This window comes from Cryptomeria japonica, chromosome 8 (genome assembly GCF_030272615.1).
Source record: "Cryptomeria japonica chromosome 8, Sugi_1.0, whole genome shotgun sequence".
Classification (NCBI taxonomy): Eukaryota; Viridiplantae; Streptophyta; class Pinopsida; order Cupressales; family Cupressaceae; genus Cryptomeria; species Cryptomeria japonica.
Genome location: NC_081412.1, coordinates 245,319,821 through 245,336,740, shown reverse-complemented (window position 1 = coordinate 245,336,740; position 16,920 = coordinate 245,319,821). Strand labels below are relative to the sequence as shown.

The 16,920-nt window shown below is 35.2% G+C and overlaps 1 protein-coding gene across 1 annotated transcript in view; it reads right to left on the bottom strand.

Annotated features, from left to right (window-relative positions):
- LOC131049953 (uncharacterized) overlaps positions 1–16,920 on the bottom strand; it is a 245,830-nt gene that overhangs the window by 37,103 nt on the left and 191,807 nt on the right. The window contains exons 29-35 of the mRNA XM_057984065.2: positions 9,317–9,382; positions 8,943–9,087; positions 8,731–8,795; positions 8,458–8,523; positions 7,949–8,042; positions 504–540; positions 312–369 (exon numbers count right to left, since the gene is read on the bottom strand). Coding sequence (XP_057840048.2) covers positions 312–369; positions 504–540; positions 7,949–8,042; positions 8,458–8,523; positions 8,731–8,795; positions 8,943–9,087; positions 9,317–9,382 — 531 coding nt within the window. The remainder of the gene's footprint in view (positions 1–311; positions 370–503; positions 541–7,948; positions 8,043–8,457; positions 8,524–8,730; positions 8,796–8,942; positions 9,088–9,316; positions 9,383–16,920) is intronic.

The following is a 16,920-nucleotide window of genomic DNA, read 5'->3' as shown; positions in this document are numbered from 1 at the left end:
GCTCTTGAGAGCAATTCAATTGTGCAAAAACCTTCTTACACACACAAAAACTAGGCGCTAGTGGTGAACCCTATAGTTTCATATTTCAGGAACAAAATTAAGATTAAACACATCTATAAGTAGTATAGATAATCCTAGAAACCGAGAGGTACAAGAGGAAAACATAAAACACTTGATTAATCGTCTCCATGTGAATACAAGTACTTAATAATGCGTGAAAACATAAAACACTTGATTGATCCTCTCCACTTGATTTGCTACAGGGAAAACCAATAAAAAATATGTAACATGGGAAGACAGATAAAACATACCATGATATCCAATATAATCATTGCCAATACAAGCAAAATCATTGCTGAAGCCCATAAACTGCAGGTATCAAATGAATTGAATAAGAAAAATCCCAGTAAAAAACAAAATTTCAAACTTTCCAAAGCATAAAGAAAATAAAAGTAAACATTGGTATGCTTCTTAAAACATAGGTTGATAGGTAAGAGAGAAACCTGCATGTAATAACAAGGCAAACGATAAATACAGCTCCTGCTCCATAAGTACATCAATAATTCAGTCAGTCAAATTTCATCAGTTAAAATATATAATTCAAGCTCATGCTACCAAATCAAAAAATAATAGGAAAATAATCATAGAATATTATGGCATATCAAATAAAACCTCCAAAATCAAATCGAATTTATTTAACAAATCAAACATCTCACTACATATTATCAATAAAATTCTAAAGTATCAAATCAAATATCTTTCAGTTTTCCAGAATTTCAACTGCCAAAACTAAAGGTGCACAAGAATAAGAAAAACATATATGCTTTGTTGCTTTGTTGATGCACAATTGTAAATTACTACAAATATAAAAAAGACCTCCCAACCTATGAATTTTGTTCCTATTTTTAGAAAGAATAAGGTCAAAGGAGCTCCAGTTCCTCTTAAATATTGATGAACTTGCCCGTTGAGTTAATATTCAAATAGCAAAGCCCTGTAAATCACACCAATTTGCTCCACAGGAAATCCACCATCTCTGTCTATAAATGTCAACATATCATATTTCTTTACTGGTATTAAACTTGTGATACAACACTTGCATAGTACTTGGTAAACATACTGAGTCTGAAGGTGAGCTTGTCAAAAAGAGTTCAAGGTACATCGTCCAAAAACCTGGCAAATATGATTAGACTGATTGAGACTTCACACCCAGGCTCTTACACCCTATTTCCATTTACAAGTTACAATGCCCATTATACAAAAAATTAGTAACACATGATAAACATTAGTAACAGAAATCACTGTTACTAATGTTTAGTAACACATCTTTGTTACTAATGTTTATCATGTCTTCACTTTGATCAAGATCAACAGTCGTCCTTGTTTCACATTTTCCCATGTTCATCGATCTGAAAGCTACTCACTCCGCACAACTGAAAAGTGCTTTATTATGTTATGTTGTGCACATCTTGATGTAGATCAACGACCATCGTCAGTTTCGCATTTTCGCAAGATCAAGGCCCAAAAAGGTGCTTACCCGGTGAAGATGCAAAATGCTCAAAATATTCCCTCTTTGGCCGGTAGTTAAAGGTGGATACTTTCTGCCCAAATCAACGACTCAAATCCATTGCCCGTTTTCACGGATTCAAAGATTTCAAAGTTGCATACTTTGCGAAAGTGTGAAAAGCTAAGCAAAGTGCACCTATCGACCAATGGTTATCTAGTCCCTTGTTTGATCAAGATTGACGGCTCACAATTGTTTCCCATTTTCGCATGATTGAAGAGGTTGCAAACTTGCTTCTAGTGAAAACGTGAAAAGAACCCACTTCAAACCCAAAAGGTCATGTCGCTTTAAAAGCTAAGTTTTAAAAGCTCCCCCAGGATCCATCTCCACCATCCGATCAAATCAATCGATGGTGCATTTCAAAATCAAACAAATCGCTAACCATGATTAGCTACCTCACACATATGAACATTAAAGGAGTTCTACGACAATTTTAAATCAATTGCAGCTGGGTTTATCACATTCAATTGCAAAATTTATCGTCTTTATAGCCTTGCAAGCATCCAAAGTCTTTGAGTTGTCAAAGCAAAAGTTGCAGAACCGATTTCCACCACAATTTAGGGTTCTTCCATGAGATACTAGTAAATTAAATCTTTATAATTTCTGCCCTAAATTAATTTGAAAGGGAAGAAATATGTACCCTTTAGGCTGGTTGAGTTGAATTTGAGGGTTGGGTGGCCTGAATTTGTTTGTTAGGGTACTTATTTTGAAATTCTTTAAGAAAACCTTAGATTCCGTAAGTTTCCATGAAGCCCTGGATTATCACAATGGCAGAATCCTCCAAGGTTACTAAGAGAAAATTGCATGAAGACTTAAAAGGCCTAGGGGTCTGGAATTATTCAAGACTTCTTTGTTCATAGTTGTGTTGGGTATAAAGAAGTTGTTATCCGCCTCTTGTGACGTATTCACACATCGCCCCATTGCAAATGGGGACCCCTACTTTTTGCTTGCTAGGGTTAGTTTAGTTTGCTTGATTGCCTGGTCTTGGCTATTAGTCTTTGCAGTGAAAGTTGCTAGAGAGATCATTAGGATAGCAGGCTCTGCTTAAGTTGAAGTGGGTCAGTAAGTGGTCTAGGTTAGGGTCTTTGTGAAAGCCTTTTCTAGGTCATGCTTTGCTCTTCTTGCTAGGTGATGTCTTTTTTGAGTTTGAGAAAGTCAATGAAGCTTTGTGAGTGAATATCATCTTCGAGGGTTTGAGATTGGTCCAATTGATGAATGATGAGGTTCTAGGCACTGATTGATGTAAAATTGACCTATTTTGGCCCTTTGAAATGCCTAACGACCAAGCCTAGACTTTGAAATTTGGAAAAGGGTTTAAAATTTGAACATTTTGCAAATTTTGCTCCTGACCCTTCCAAAGGGTCCAAAGCGAAATCCTTAGAAAGACCTAATTTGTCATCAAAAGCATTGAATTGACATCACCTTGAAGGCAAACGGACTTGATTAAGATGAAGAAAGGATCTAAAAACCAAGTCGGAGAGCAAAGTTGAGGGGAAAATGAGAAAATTGAGCTCAAAACCTCAATTTCGCTCTGGACCCTCCCAAAGGGTTCAGTGTGAATTTCCTTGTATCTCTCTTCCTGGTCCTAATTTGCATACACAAATTGTCCTTATGGCATGATTAAGAAAGAATTAATATGTTCAATTAAGAAAAGTGATGAAAAGGTCAAGAAATTGAGCATAATTGCAAATTTCACTCTTGGCCCTTCCAAAGGGTCCAGAGCGAAATTTCCCAAAGGACCTAATTCTTCACCAAAGTCATTGAATGGTTGGGCAAATTTGCAAGATTATGGAAGGAAAAGGGGTCAAAGATCAAGTTTAAGACAAAGCCAAGTGAAAAGGGAGGTGAACTGAGCCTAGAAGAGCAATTTCGCTCCTGAACCTTCCAAAGGGTCCAGAGCGAAATTCTTAGAAAACCTTTTTTCATCACCACTTTGATAGCAAGTGTAATGTCCCGTTATTTAATAGCTTATAAACAAGGACAATCAACTTGCAAAGACCAATTGCAAGAGACTTCTTTCCTCAATTAACCAATAATACTTATAACATACAATGGGTTATACTTGTAATTTGGTTGACAAATAATGATTATTAACACTGAATGCAATTCAATAATGATAAGATTATCTCGATCTTTTCATTAATACATGTTACTGCTAAATGATATTAGCTTTCTCTGATATGACAATGAAAAAGTATGCTATGCTGGACGGTAGCTGTTTCTGATATTCTGTTATGAATATGCAGAAGGTAATATATCACTTACAGCGATACAGTGCTTGGTGCTGTTTTTGATATATGCCTCTAATCGGATTATGCACAAGATAATTGGGCCTTTGGCCTTTGCTCTTATGAGCGATCCAACACTAGACGATAAAACCAAATATATTAAATTCTCCACCACTTCCTTGGGTGGAGTTAATGACCATCATTTAATATCCATGATGAGTTATGAGGTGAACGGATGTGTCCCCTTTTGCGTCTATTTGCAATATCTATTCATTCATGTCTCTTCATTAATTAATTAACTAACTGTGATTAGTTAATGTGAGCATTATCCTCTTGAGATGGTAGTTTCCTTAATCCTTTCGATAGCTTGTGTTTTCAGATAATATTAGTGATTTTGAGGATCGTTATGCCTACATTCGTAGAAGATTATTGTTACGATTAGAGGGGATGACTGGCAATTCAAATCAGTCCTTGATATTCCCTCTCATACTGTGATGAAGGGATGATCTTCTTATTCGATCTATTAGAGCTCTTGAGATATCAGCTTCTACAATTCACGTTTCCCAAACTTGTTTGGGTATGTCGCACTATCAATTCAGTAGCAACACGGTTGTCTCTTCCACAAGGAATGATAATATCTGCATATAACAAAATTGATAAGTGGTGTGAAATATCAATAGTGTGATGACAAGGGCGGGAACATCACATTCTTTTTTGTTGATATCAATTTGGCATTATCTTTACTTGTATGCACTCACCGGTATTTATTTTATTATTATTTATTTATTTATATTACTTATATTATTATTATTAATAAATACTAATTAAATAATGTTATCTAATAAATAAACAACTATTTAATAATTTCAATTAATCTTTCATTAATAAATATTAAATTAGTAATAATTATTCAATTCAGGTTTTATATTTGCTCTTCTTAAGTGTGGTTTAAGGAGAGCATAAATAATTTATATTGTATATCGGTTCTATTAATGGCATTGTATTAATAAAATATTATTCCAAATAATACTCATAATGTATTTTGACAATTCATATTTATATTTTATATTTATTAAATAACACGTTATATGGTAAGTGTAATATATTCAATATATCTATTTTATGTTTTAATAGTATTTTATGGTAAAACTTCTTTAATAGTTAATATAATATTAATAATTGAAATATGAACATTATATTAAAACAATAATAATAAATAATAATCATAACAAATAATAAACATTAATAAGCATATATTAGAGAAGAATCGTGAAGTCTCATAAATGAGACGATTTTCCAATATTATTAATGTTAATTAATAAATGTTTTAATTATCGTCTTTATTTAATCCAATGTCCAAGGAGGGGTTATGACAGCAAGTTAGCTTGAATATGACAAGACAAAGGGGAAATGAACAAGTCCTAGGAAACTTGAGTGAGAATTGAGCCTAAAAAGACAAATTTCGCCCCCGACCCTTCCAAAGGGTCCAAAGCGAAATCCTTAACTAGACTCTCTATTTTGCCTAATACACTAGAAGGACCTCGTTTTGAGCTAGATAGGTGGCGAATTGACTTGATTATGGAAAGAGGAGATTGGGTAAGTCAAACTTGAGGTGAGTTGAGAGGAAAAGAAGAGTGAAATGAGCCTAAGGAAGAATTTCGCTCCTGACCCTTCATCATTCTTAGCAGGCAATGAATGGTGTATATGCGCGATAGATATCATGGAAAGAGTCCATGATGTGCATATATATACTTGTGTCTGTATTCATGTCTTGCAGGTGTACATGATAAAGTTCTGGATTCATCCTCTACAGGCAAGGCAAGATGAATATTATAAAAGGATCCATGATGAGTTACCATTATGTGATTTGGTTACTTATTACTTATGGTTACTGGTTACTTGTTGTGATCCTCTCTAAGGAGTGCTGGCTGAGTTCAGATTACAGATTGCACAATGAATGTATCAGGAAAAGTACTTCGAGTATCTGCTTCAACTTGGGCTCTACAGTGATCTCTTGGGCATGTAGAAAGCAATCTTCCGTAGCATTGAGCACTGCAAAATCTGAGTACATTGCAGCATTTGTTGCATCCAGAGAAGCAGTGTGGCTTCACAAACTCCTTGTTGGATTATTTGGTCATGCTAGTGGTCCTACCACCATTCATTGTGATAATCAAAGCTATATAAAGATGTCAGTAAATCCTGTGTTCCATGACCGGTCCAAACATGTGGAAACGCACTATCACTTCATTTGGGATATGGTGCAAAGAGGCACCATTCAACTAAAGTACATTAGCACAGATGATCAGGTTGCGAACATTCTTACCAAACCTTTATCGAGGGTGAAGTTCGAATACTTCAAAGACAGACTTGGTATTGTGGAAAATGAAACCCTGATTGAGAGGGAGCTCCAATCTCAGTGTCTCTATCTGTTGTGCTTTGATCATTCTTTGTTTGTGTGCAAGAATGAAAAGTATCCAATCTATGCTTGTGTGCTAGATGGAAAATTGTAATTATGTAAAGACCCACTTGTATTACACTTTCTATGCTTGTGTGCTAGAACCATCCTATGCTTGTGTGCTAGGTGGGAGATGTAATTCTATGCTTGTGTGCTAGATCCATTCTATGCTTGTGTGCCAGATGGAACTCTAAAGGTTCAGATTATGTATTCTCTTCTTCCCTAGTTAAGAGGGAGTGTTGTTTATAACGAGGGAAAATGGGTTCGGATTGCCTTAAGGCAACATCCAAACCCATTTGGGACTAGGTCCTATCTTAAAGGGGTAGCGTGCCCCCAAGACAAGTCCGGCCCCATCCTCCATACCTCACTAAAAGCAACACGCCACAAATTGGCACCAAAAGGGACTAAAGCCGACCTAGGATATATGGGTTAAAGACCCATATAAATAAAGGTTAAATTGCAAATACAAATACAATTCAGTTATCCATGAAATCAGCGAATTAGCTCTGCAAACAAGAGGTGTGAAATCACTAAAGAAGGTTGTGCGAATTTATCCAAGGATTGTGCAAACTTGTCCAAGGATTGGGCGAACTTATTCAAGAGGATATAGGGCATTTTGGTGCAGTCTTGAAGCATGCAAAAAGGGCAGATCTGATATATAAAGATCAGATTCAGAAAAGCAAGCTAAGTATTGTATTTGTGCAATAAGAGTGAATACATAATCTGACCTGTGGGTCTTTAATGTTGGGTTTTTCCTCCTTGGAGGTTTTCCCAAGGTATTTGCGTTTGTCTCTTGGTTCCTTGTTTCATTCTTGAATTTACTTGATTATAGTTTACTAAATTACAAATCTGATTAATAAACTAGGGCATGATTAAATGTTACAAATCTGATTACTGATCTAGGGCACAAATTTAACAAAAAAGACCTAGAAAAGAGGCAGAGGAAGAGATGGCAGCAATGTGCAAAGGTCAAGAAGACTCTTCTACTTCCACAATCCCTCTAGTCTCTTCAGATTTAGGCACTAACAATAGTGTCAGGCATAAAGTTAATGCACCCAAATTGGATGCCTATATTGACCACACACTACTCAAAGTTGCTAACCATCGCTTGAGAGCATGGATTGGAATAGAGATAGGGTGGTTGGAGACTTTTGGTTCTATTGATCCATCCCATTTCACATGACCTAGTAATTAGTTCTTATTTTTGTTTTAAAATATGTATTTTGAATTTGTTTCTTGAATTTTAAATTTTGGGTTTTTCTTAATTTAAATTTAAAATTTTGAGCCTATTTTTTTCATTTTCTTTATTTTAGCATTTATAACTTCGTTCTTCTCTTATTAAGGTATTTTTCCTCACTCCCCAATGCAAATATTCTTAGTGTCTTGCAACAGAAAGTTCAGCACTAAATAAGCAGCTATGGTGGAGCATTAAATGGCATCCAAAATTGGATTAAATGGATGACAAAAATTAAATACATAGCAACAGAAGAAATTATTATTAGCTAAAAAACTCACATAGAGGTTTTTCATTAGTATTATGGATATAAAAGAAAAACATTTGATGATGTGCCATGAAATATTAAATTTGAAATCTGTGGGATAGAGTTTCATCTGAACAAGATGATGGATAGCGTATAAGACATAAAAAAAAAAAAAAAATTAAAATAAAGCAGGGACTTGTGATGCTTGTAGCAAAATACTAACCAAGTGCAAGAGAGAGGTTAATCAATGTTGTTTTCCAGATATCCAGGTACTGTTCGAAGAAAATGTAGAATACCGAATATGGGAAAACTGAAATCTGCATGAAAATTTTAAACAGTATAAAAATTAACGTCTAGATTTGGACTATTCAATGACCACTCATAGTATATTTGTAAATGTAGTTTTAATGTATTTCTCAAACCCATCAATACTCTTTCAAATAAAATTCTTGATTACTGTCAACATACTCTTGGAATTTCTTGTCCTCGCAACATAAGGAAAATTATGCACTTATCCATGCACATTTTCACATACATATAAATGTGGATCCATGAAACAGAAAAATTACAAAGCTTTGAAATAAAAGCTATGAAATCAAGTACGGATGATAAGAACATAAGAATAGGAAATATCCTCTTGGGTTAACAAGAGTTTCTGATGTGTTTCTCAGTGGATTTTGCAATGAGCTCAAAGTCACAAGCTGTTAGCTTTTCGAAATAACAGTTTATTACCTTCAAAGAATCTGAAACTCTTGCAGCAAAGTCCCGTGCAGCTCTCATTGCATTAACAAAGTCATTCTGTAAAGCATAAAGCACATTCAACAAAATGATAGAGAAATCAATGACTCCAAAACTTTAACATATAAATAAGGACTTGTAAAAATTAGATTTTGCTGCCATTATTCTATAAGAGATTGAAGCAAAAAACAAACTGGAACATCATACTTAGCGTTCGCTTGAACAAAAACTCCATTTAAGTGAATGAACAATAAACATTAACCAGACCTGTTTGTTCAAAGGTGTATGATATGTACGGAATTCTGATGCTCGAATTATTCCACTATCGTAGCCTTTAAAAAAAAAAAAAAAAAAAGATAAGACGAGATTGGTAATTAATTAGTTAATACAATGCATTTTGACAGCTTAATCACCCAAACAAAGCTTTGTATTATCTCTACAAAGCATGCATGAAATGAGATAGAAATTCAAGCACATACCTTCAAGATCAACACTATTAGTATAAGCACCATGACCCCCTTTCGCACAATCTGCAGATGGCAATGAATTAAGAAACCATGGTAGTTTCTCTCTAAATTGTGTTGTTGATGGCCGGTTTCCAGTCAGATCTGAATGTAAGAAGCACTGCCACAGCAACAAGCATAGATAATAACAAAGAAAAATAATCCTCATCAAAAGTAAGATTTATCTTAGCTAACCATGTAAATTCAAAAGATAAAATTTAACACTTTCTATAATGCCTCTCTACTAGCTTTAACTACAACTTTTCCAAACAGTATATGGTATGACTATCTACAAGCACAAATTTAGTATATCCAGAGGTATTTAAAAATCTGTATCAGTTTTTGCATACCGTTGTGCAGTCCTTGCAAGTCTCACTTACACCACAGTAATCATCTCCTTCCGCACAGCAGGGTGGCTTCCATCACAAATATCAAATATATCATAAAATAGCACTCGGCACATGGGAAAATAATGCTCTCAAAGTTAGTACCGAACAGTAGTGTGATTTTACAGATTGCAGAGCAATTCATTCAGACACATATTCTTTAACAGTATTGATGACATAACACGCACATAAAATAGACCAAACTGGCCATCCAAATTCCCGTAGACTGAAAGAAACAAAGAACCTTTGTGTTGAGAATCCACATACACTGTAGTTTATGCCTAGAGAGATCTACAAATATCAATTACTGAAATAAAACAATTATTACCTAGATAACAAATTTCCTATGCTCCAGAGAGGTTTGTTTACAAGACAATGAGTTACTGGCATGACACCAAGTTGCCAGGATTTTGAGGGTGGCAGAGGTCAGGGCAGGACAGAACAAATTATATACATACACATATATGTTCTTCAAATTAAAAAACTTATTAAAATACAAGGAAAAATTAGAAACACAAAATTACAGTTTTTCATAGCGAAATTAAGCATTGTTAAAGATTCTTAAGAAATGCAGTGCAGATTTTAAGCAGCTTAACATCTTTTTTCTGTGGATATCTAATTGTTATATTGTCATAAATATAACTGTAACATGAGACTAGGTCTCAAATCTTAAATTGAAGATATAACAATTGTATCTAACCAGTGATATATACAAAGCCATAACTATCGAGCACCAAGCTCAATTGTCAAACTTGTCATCTGATACCTCTTCCTTCAGCCTTGCTAACTCTCCCCGCTCTCTCAGAATCATTCATCGCATTCAACAGTACCCTAACTAATCCTGTTTGCACCTTATGATACTCATTTAATTTCCTTGAGTCCTCAAGGACTCTCGTTGTGCTCAACCATCTTGTAATTTTGTTAGTGCAAGAGACTGCAGAAAACAAGTAGCTTGTTTGTGTAAATCTCTTCCTTTTGATAAAACAAATGGAGCTATAAGTTTCAACTCTCCTTAGCACTAGAGTGAATGGCAAGTGTTTGTGTCCAATTGAAATCCCTAAAATAGCCAGCCTACATCATCATTTAAGGTCCTCATATGCTAGAATTGGTATACATTTCCTAGCAACTCTTTTGTAGGTTGTGAAACTAGCATATTCCACCCACTCACCGCAATATTTTTCAGCCTCTTATTGACTGAAATTTCTTGAGGGTTTTAAAGAAACCCTTCTTCACCTACTCATAGTTCATTGTAGTTTCTCCCATAGACCTTGCACGTACTATTTAGACTCAACTCAATTGTTTCCCATATGTAATGGGGTATTCAATGTAATGTCCCATTCTCGGGCCTAGTCAATAGGGCTGGCCATTAGCCTATTTCCTAAGTTCCTGTAGGCTAATTGATTTTAGTAAGAGGACTCCACAGTTCCTGGAGTGCAACGGTCCAGTCTTTCTTGGTTTCTGTTGATGGCATCAAGCTCAGTTGATGATTTAGATTGCAGCGACACTTTCAAAAGCCTTTTTGGACCCCTGGGGTCTTCTCCAAACTTCTTGGAGAGCATATCTAAGTTATTGGGTTGGCAACTCTCATTGTCCCGTAGCTTCAATTACATCATGGCATGATCAGTTTTAGAATCCAAAGCCTTGGCAGTTCTTTCTGCAACTGAAGTGGAGTAATTTAAATATACACTTAAGTTCTAATGTTTAATGTTATACTATTTACTTCAGTGTTATATTTTTATAAAGTCAATTTATGTCCCCTCAAAAGTGCACGCCTAGGGAAATGTGAGGGGTGCTAACATATGAAAAAATCATTTTAATATTTCAGAAAGGACATTTGAGAGAAAAAAGAATTATTTCTAATTTTAAATTTGTTTTTTTTCCCTCCAAAAAGCTATAAGAGGAGGTTTAGAGGTCTCATTTGGATATGCTCATCATTACACGTATCGTTATGATGTCAGATTGAACCTGCATGTTCTCTCTTGAATTCTTTGAGGGCAGAAACTCTCATTGGATTATTGATTTTGGATTTGGAAGACAATGCCTAGCTGGTTTGGAATAGTTGTACTAAGGAATCTGCAATCACCTTGGTTCTTAAAAGAGTTATCAGATGAAGTTTTAATATGAAGATTTTTTAAAGTGTTTTGATGTGCAGATTTTTGGAGTTATTTGAAGAGTTTCTTAAGGGTTCTAAGCTGGCCATACCATTTTCAGATCTAGCCATACCATACCCAGTGCTAGCTGTACCATTGCTTGCAAGTGTTTTGGGTTCAAGATCCTTTCTTCTCATTAAGAGTGTTGCTGGTCGTACAATTGTTGCCGGGCAAATATTTTTGTGTTGGAGGCTGTACTACATGCATCGCAGGTCATACACGGTACTTGATGTGCATGGCGTGAGGCATATAGGCCGAAGCACTGAGATTCCTGTACTTTTTCCTTCTTCAATGGTGATGGATTTTAAGAGCTAACCACCACTTTTTACCAGCACCATTTTCAATGGTACGTGACTGAAACACACTATCAGATCGCTCACTTGTCCATTTCTATCATTTGGAGGTTGTTGGGAGAAGCTGGGAACATGTGAAATGTTTTAGATGCTTAGTGGGCATGATTCAAGCAAGGCTGGAGGGTGTTGAAAGGATAAATTTGCTGTTTTGATCTGCAACAGAGGACAGCAGACCTCTAACTTCATGCTCAGACATATCAGCCCTCTAAAAGTTCATTTCCAAAGGATGCATACCTGCACCAGTTTATGTCCATCCTTTATCTGAGGTATTATCTCGTGGGCATCTCTGTATCATGCTTATTGCTTGTATTGGCAACTTTTTGTGAATGATTTTCCATCAAAACAATTGTGAAAGCAGTTGTATGAATGCTGATTTCTTATATCAGAACTTTATTACAACAGTGTGCCTCTATTTTGCAAGTTTATATCATTGACTTTCATTGGCAAAAAATAAAATAAAAAATCTAGGGTGCTTATTACATTCAACTTCTCCCACCTCCATTGAACAATAGGTCGAATTTTCACTTTCTAGAATGCCAAGGTAGGGTATTCCAAAAGTTGTATCTTCCCATCGCCCAAGCATATTATTCATAGCCCCATAAACTATTGAAGGTTAGAACTGTCAAAGTGACCATATTGAATAATCATAAAAATAGGTGTCAAAATGACAAAATATCTCACATTTGTGAAAAGAAAATCTCTAAGGAGAACATCCTTCACTTTCCTAATATGTGTTGAAATCCTCTCCACCAACCGAGACATTCAAAAGTCATATTCATAAGATGCCAGGGCTCCTATAACTTAACATTCTATAGAAATAAATGAAATAAAATAAGAATCCTACTTTCAAGACCTTGATAAATTTCTTCCTTTCAAAAATGTAACCATTGCGAATGAGGTATGTTCATTTGATGTAAACAACTACAACTCTCTAGCAACTCATTACCACATTCTTAAAAAGAGGGGTAAACACTTTTGACCCAAAGCTATGAACCAGTGAAGTCACAAATGAGGGACCTCATCCCAAATTAGAATATTCAACCATAACACCCCAGCCGGGTTCGAACCTTGATGGCAAGAACAATAACACCACAATTTAACCATCACACTATGCCATTTTTGGCTAGGTGCTGCCTCCCTAGATCCCTACTCTCTTTTTTTATTTTCTCTCTATATCACTACACTATTTAATTGCACCTATAAATTAAGATAGTAGGCTTTTTCTTTTTATATGTTTTTTGATAATCTGATTTTTCCTTGATATATTCCATTTTTTTGAAAAAACCTTATACTTTTGGTTTCCCAATTTTTTCCATAAGAGTTTTGCTGCTATCATATATACAATATAAAATATTTGTTGTTATATAGTTAGCTATGTTATATAATTTAATTAAAATCTAAGTTGTAGGGTCCATCTAGTAGAGGGCCTAGTACCAGTCCGATTCGCTGTGGGTATAGGTCCTGGTCCCATACACTTGCGGGTCCAGCCAAGGTTTGTGCCTAGGCGAGCCAATTCGTCCAGGGCGAACCTGAACGCTTGGGCACCCAAATGTACGTTTTTTTAACAAAATTTATAAAATTTTGAAATCCATGACTTGCAAACAAGGAGTAAAAACCCTTAAAATCACTTTTTAAACACAAACTCACTTCATTTTTGCCCATATCGTCCAAGGCAAACCTAGGCGAGCCAGTTCATCCAGGGCGGACCTAAACGCTTGGGCACCCAAATGTATGTGTTTTTAGCAAAATTTTATAAAATTTTGACATCCATGACTTGCAAACAAGGAGTAAAAACCCTAAATATCACTTTTTAAACACAAACTCACTTCATTTTTTCTCATTTGTTTTGCAAAGAGTTGTTTTTTCCTTGTAGGTTGAGCAATGTTTGGCTTCTAGCATCAAATAGAAGGAGTTGAAGATCGATTCTTAAAGCTTGATCAAGTGTTGCAGCTTTATTCCTACTAATTTGCAAGCTTCCATTGGCTGAAAGAGGTAAGTTATTTTAAATTTTTGTCAACCATTTTGTTTCACAAACAAAAAAGTTAAAAACATTATTTATTTAGTTTACCTATTTTTTTCCTTTCTTTTAATTTTGTTTTTGAATGTGTTCATAAAATTTCTTGCCATAGGACCTAGAATGGCATCTACCTCTTCCTCCATAGGCACAAATGAACAACAAAAACAAAAAAAAATTCAAATTCTCCTATGGAAATATGTTGATATTATACAACTGCTTCCAGGAGGTGGTAGAATCTATTGGAAATGCCAAGGATGTGATAAAGAATGTAATATTTCATATTTTCGGGTGGTAGGCCATTTGTGTGGAATTCCAGGAAGAGGCATCAAAAAATGCCCTCGAAAAAATGGTGTTCATATACCACAAGAGACGGTGTTAAAATATATTAAGAAGCATGAAGAAGTAGAAGAGAGAGAAACTCGTAGATTAAGTCAATCAATTTCAAAAAGAACAAAGGGAATGTAGCCCCCATCTAATCCCAATATTATGGTAGAAAACCAACCATATTTTTCCACAACTGAGCTTGAAAGTGAAGCAGCCATTGTACGCAAAATATCAAAGGGGCCTTTAGAAATTGCATTTCAAAATGAGAGTCAAGACATTACCAACCAAGATGTAGCAAGATGCATATATGCAAATGGGTTGGCTTTCAATGTTGTTGACTCCCCATATTGGAAAAAGATGTTGAAAAATGTTAATGAAACTCTTAGAGGGTATAAGGGCCCAAGTTATGAGAAAGTGCGTGGCACCTTGTTGTAAAGAGAGGTCAAGGGGGTCAAAGATGTATTAAAGATCATAAGGGATTCATGGATTGAGACAAGTGTATCCATAGTTTCAGATGGGTGGAAAGATTCCAAAAAACGTCCCTTGATCAATGTCATTGCCATCTCCCCTTAAGGGGCAATGTTTTTGAAAGCTATCGATTGTGACAGCTAGGTAAAAGATGGGCAATTTATTGGAGATATTCTCATCTCTGCCATTGAGATAGTGTGCCCTGAAATGTTCTTCAAGTCACAACAGAAAACACAAAGAATTGTAGAGCTGCTGGTTTGTTGAATGAGGAACACTATCGCAATATCTTTTGGACAACTTGTGCAGTCCACTCACTCAATTTTATGCTACAGAAGATTGGGAATAAAATTGATTAGATCAAATAGGTGTATGCAAAGGCTGAAGACATCTAAATGTTCATCACAAACCACCACATGTCTCAAGGGACTTTTAGATCTTTTTCAAGTTTGGAGCTATTGAAGGTAAGTGAAATAATTATTTAACTTTACATTTTCTGATTTTTTTATTTTCAATGTCCATAATTTGATCATGTAACGTGTATTCTTTTTTGAAGTTTGTCTTTAATTTTAAATCATTTTGGCTTTAATTTCTGTTATAGGTTGCAAAGACTCATTTTGCATTTAAGACAATCATCTTGAGATGACTTGTGAAAGTTAAAGTGGCCCTTTGTAATATGGTGATCAGCTAAGATTGGTATATATGGAAGCAAAGCAGCACTGAGAGGGCAACATGAATTAGGCAAAGAATATTGGCCGACTCGTGGTGGGATCATGTGAAGTATCTCCTTAGTTTCACCAAACCCATTATGAGCATGATTCGCTACATTGACATGTATAAACCTTGCATTGGAGAGGTTTCTGATGGCATTGACTCAATGCTTGAGTAGATGAAGTGCATCATAGGTGCAAAAGAGCAAGACCCTGAGGAGAATTTCTTCAAACAATTGCAAATAATTCTTGTAGAAAAGTGGAATAAGATGACCACTCCTTTACATCTTGCCTATGCATTGACAACAAAGTACTATAGCAATCAGTTTCTTTATCAACTAGGAAGGCTTGCACTATGGAGAGATTTATAAGTGTCTGAAGAGTACAAGGCAGCATTCCTTAGACTCTTCACTGAAGAAGAAGTGCAAGATTTGATTATAAATGAGTTCACAAATTTTGTGAATGCAAATGGTCTAAGTGTTGACGCTCTTCATCATCGATTTAAGAAGGATGCTCATAGTCAGTGATACTTACATGGAACATGCTTCCAAAACTTACAGTCCCTCGCAATCAAAATTTTATCACAAGTTTAACAATCAATGAATATTTATTTATCACAACTAAGTTTTATTTATAGTTTACTTTGTCTTCATAGCTTGCTAGTAATTTTATAGCATTAATTTTTTACTTTGTCTTCATAGGTTGCTAGTTCATCTATATTAGAAAGAAATTGGAACATATATTCTTTCATCCACTCAGCAAAGTGCAATAGATTGCAATCAAAAAGAGTAGAGAACTTAGTATATGTGCATTCCAACTTGCATCTCTTTTCACCTAAGTTACCGGTTCAGGTTTGGGAGTGGGTTCGACGACGTGAACTTGGTTTGTGGGTTTGGGGAAAAAAAAATTGCCTTTTGGGTTCGTGGGTGGGGTTCCTCTGTAGATCCATACGTACATACATACATACGTATGTATACATACATATGTATGTATGTATACATACATATGTATGTACGTATGTATGTATACATACACACACACACACACACACATATATATGTATGTATGTATGTATGTATGTATGTATGTATGTATAAGAGTTTAATTGGATATATGAGAGATGACATGGTAAAGAAATTGTGGTGTCCTATTTAGCAAAAGTATGTACAAAGGCAATAGACACCTTGAGAGGAAACGGTAAGTAGTACCACTCTTAATACAAGAGGCTCATATATCAAAGAGATGTTTAATTAGTTATAAGAAGTGACTTGTGCTATGAAAAATAAATAATTATGCAATATATTACATGCTCTACTTAGATTTACGAATTATTTATGTAGTTGTTCATAGAGTTCAATATAGCATGCATGGTTTCGTGTAAGTTGCATGAACATACCCAATTTAGAGGGAGTTATAGGTTTAAAAGGCACAAAGTAAAAGACAAGATGAATAATATTTATTGGATAGAGGCTAACCCTTGGTGTATATTTTATTTTCTAATTCCTAATTGCCAATACCATTAGGAAGGAAATAAATGAAACAAAGACCC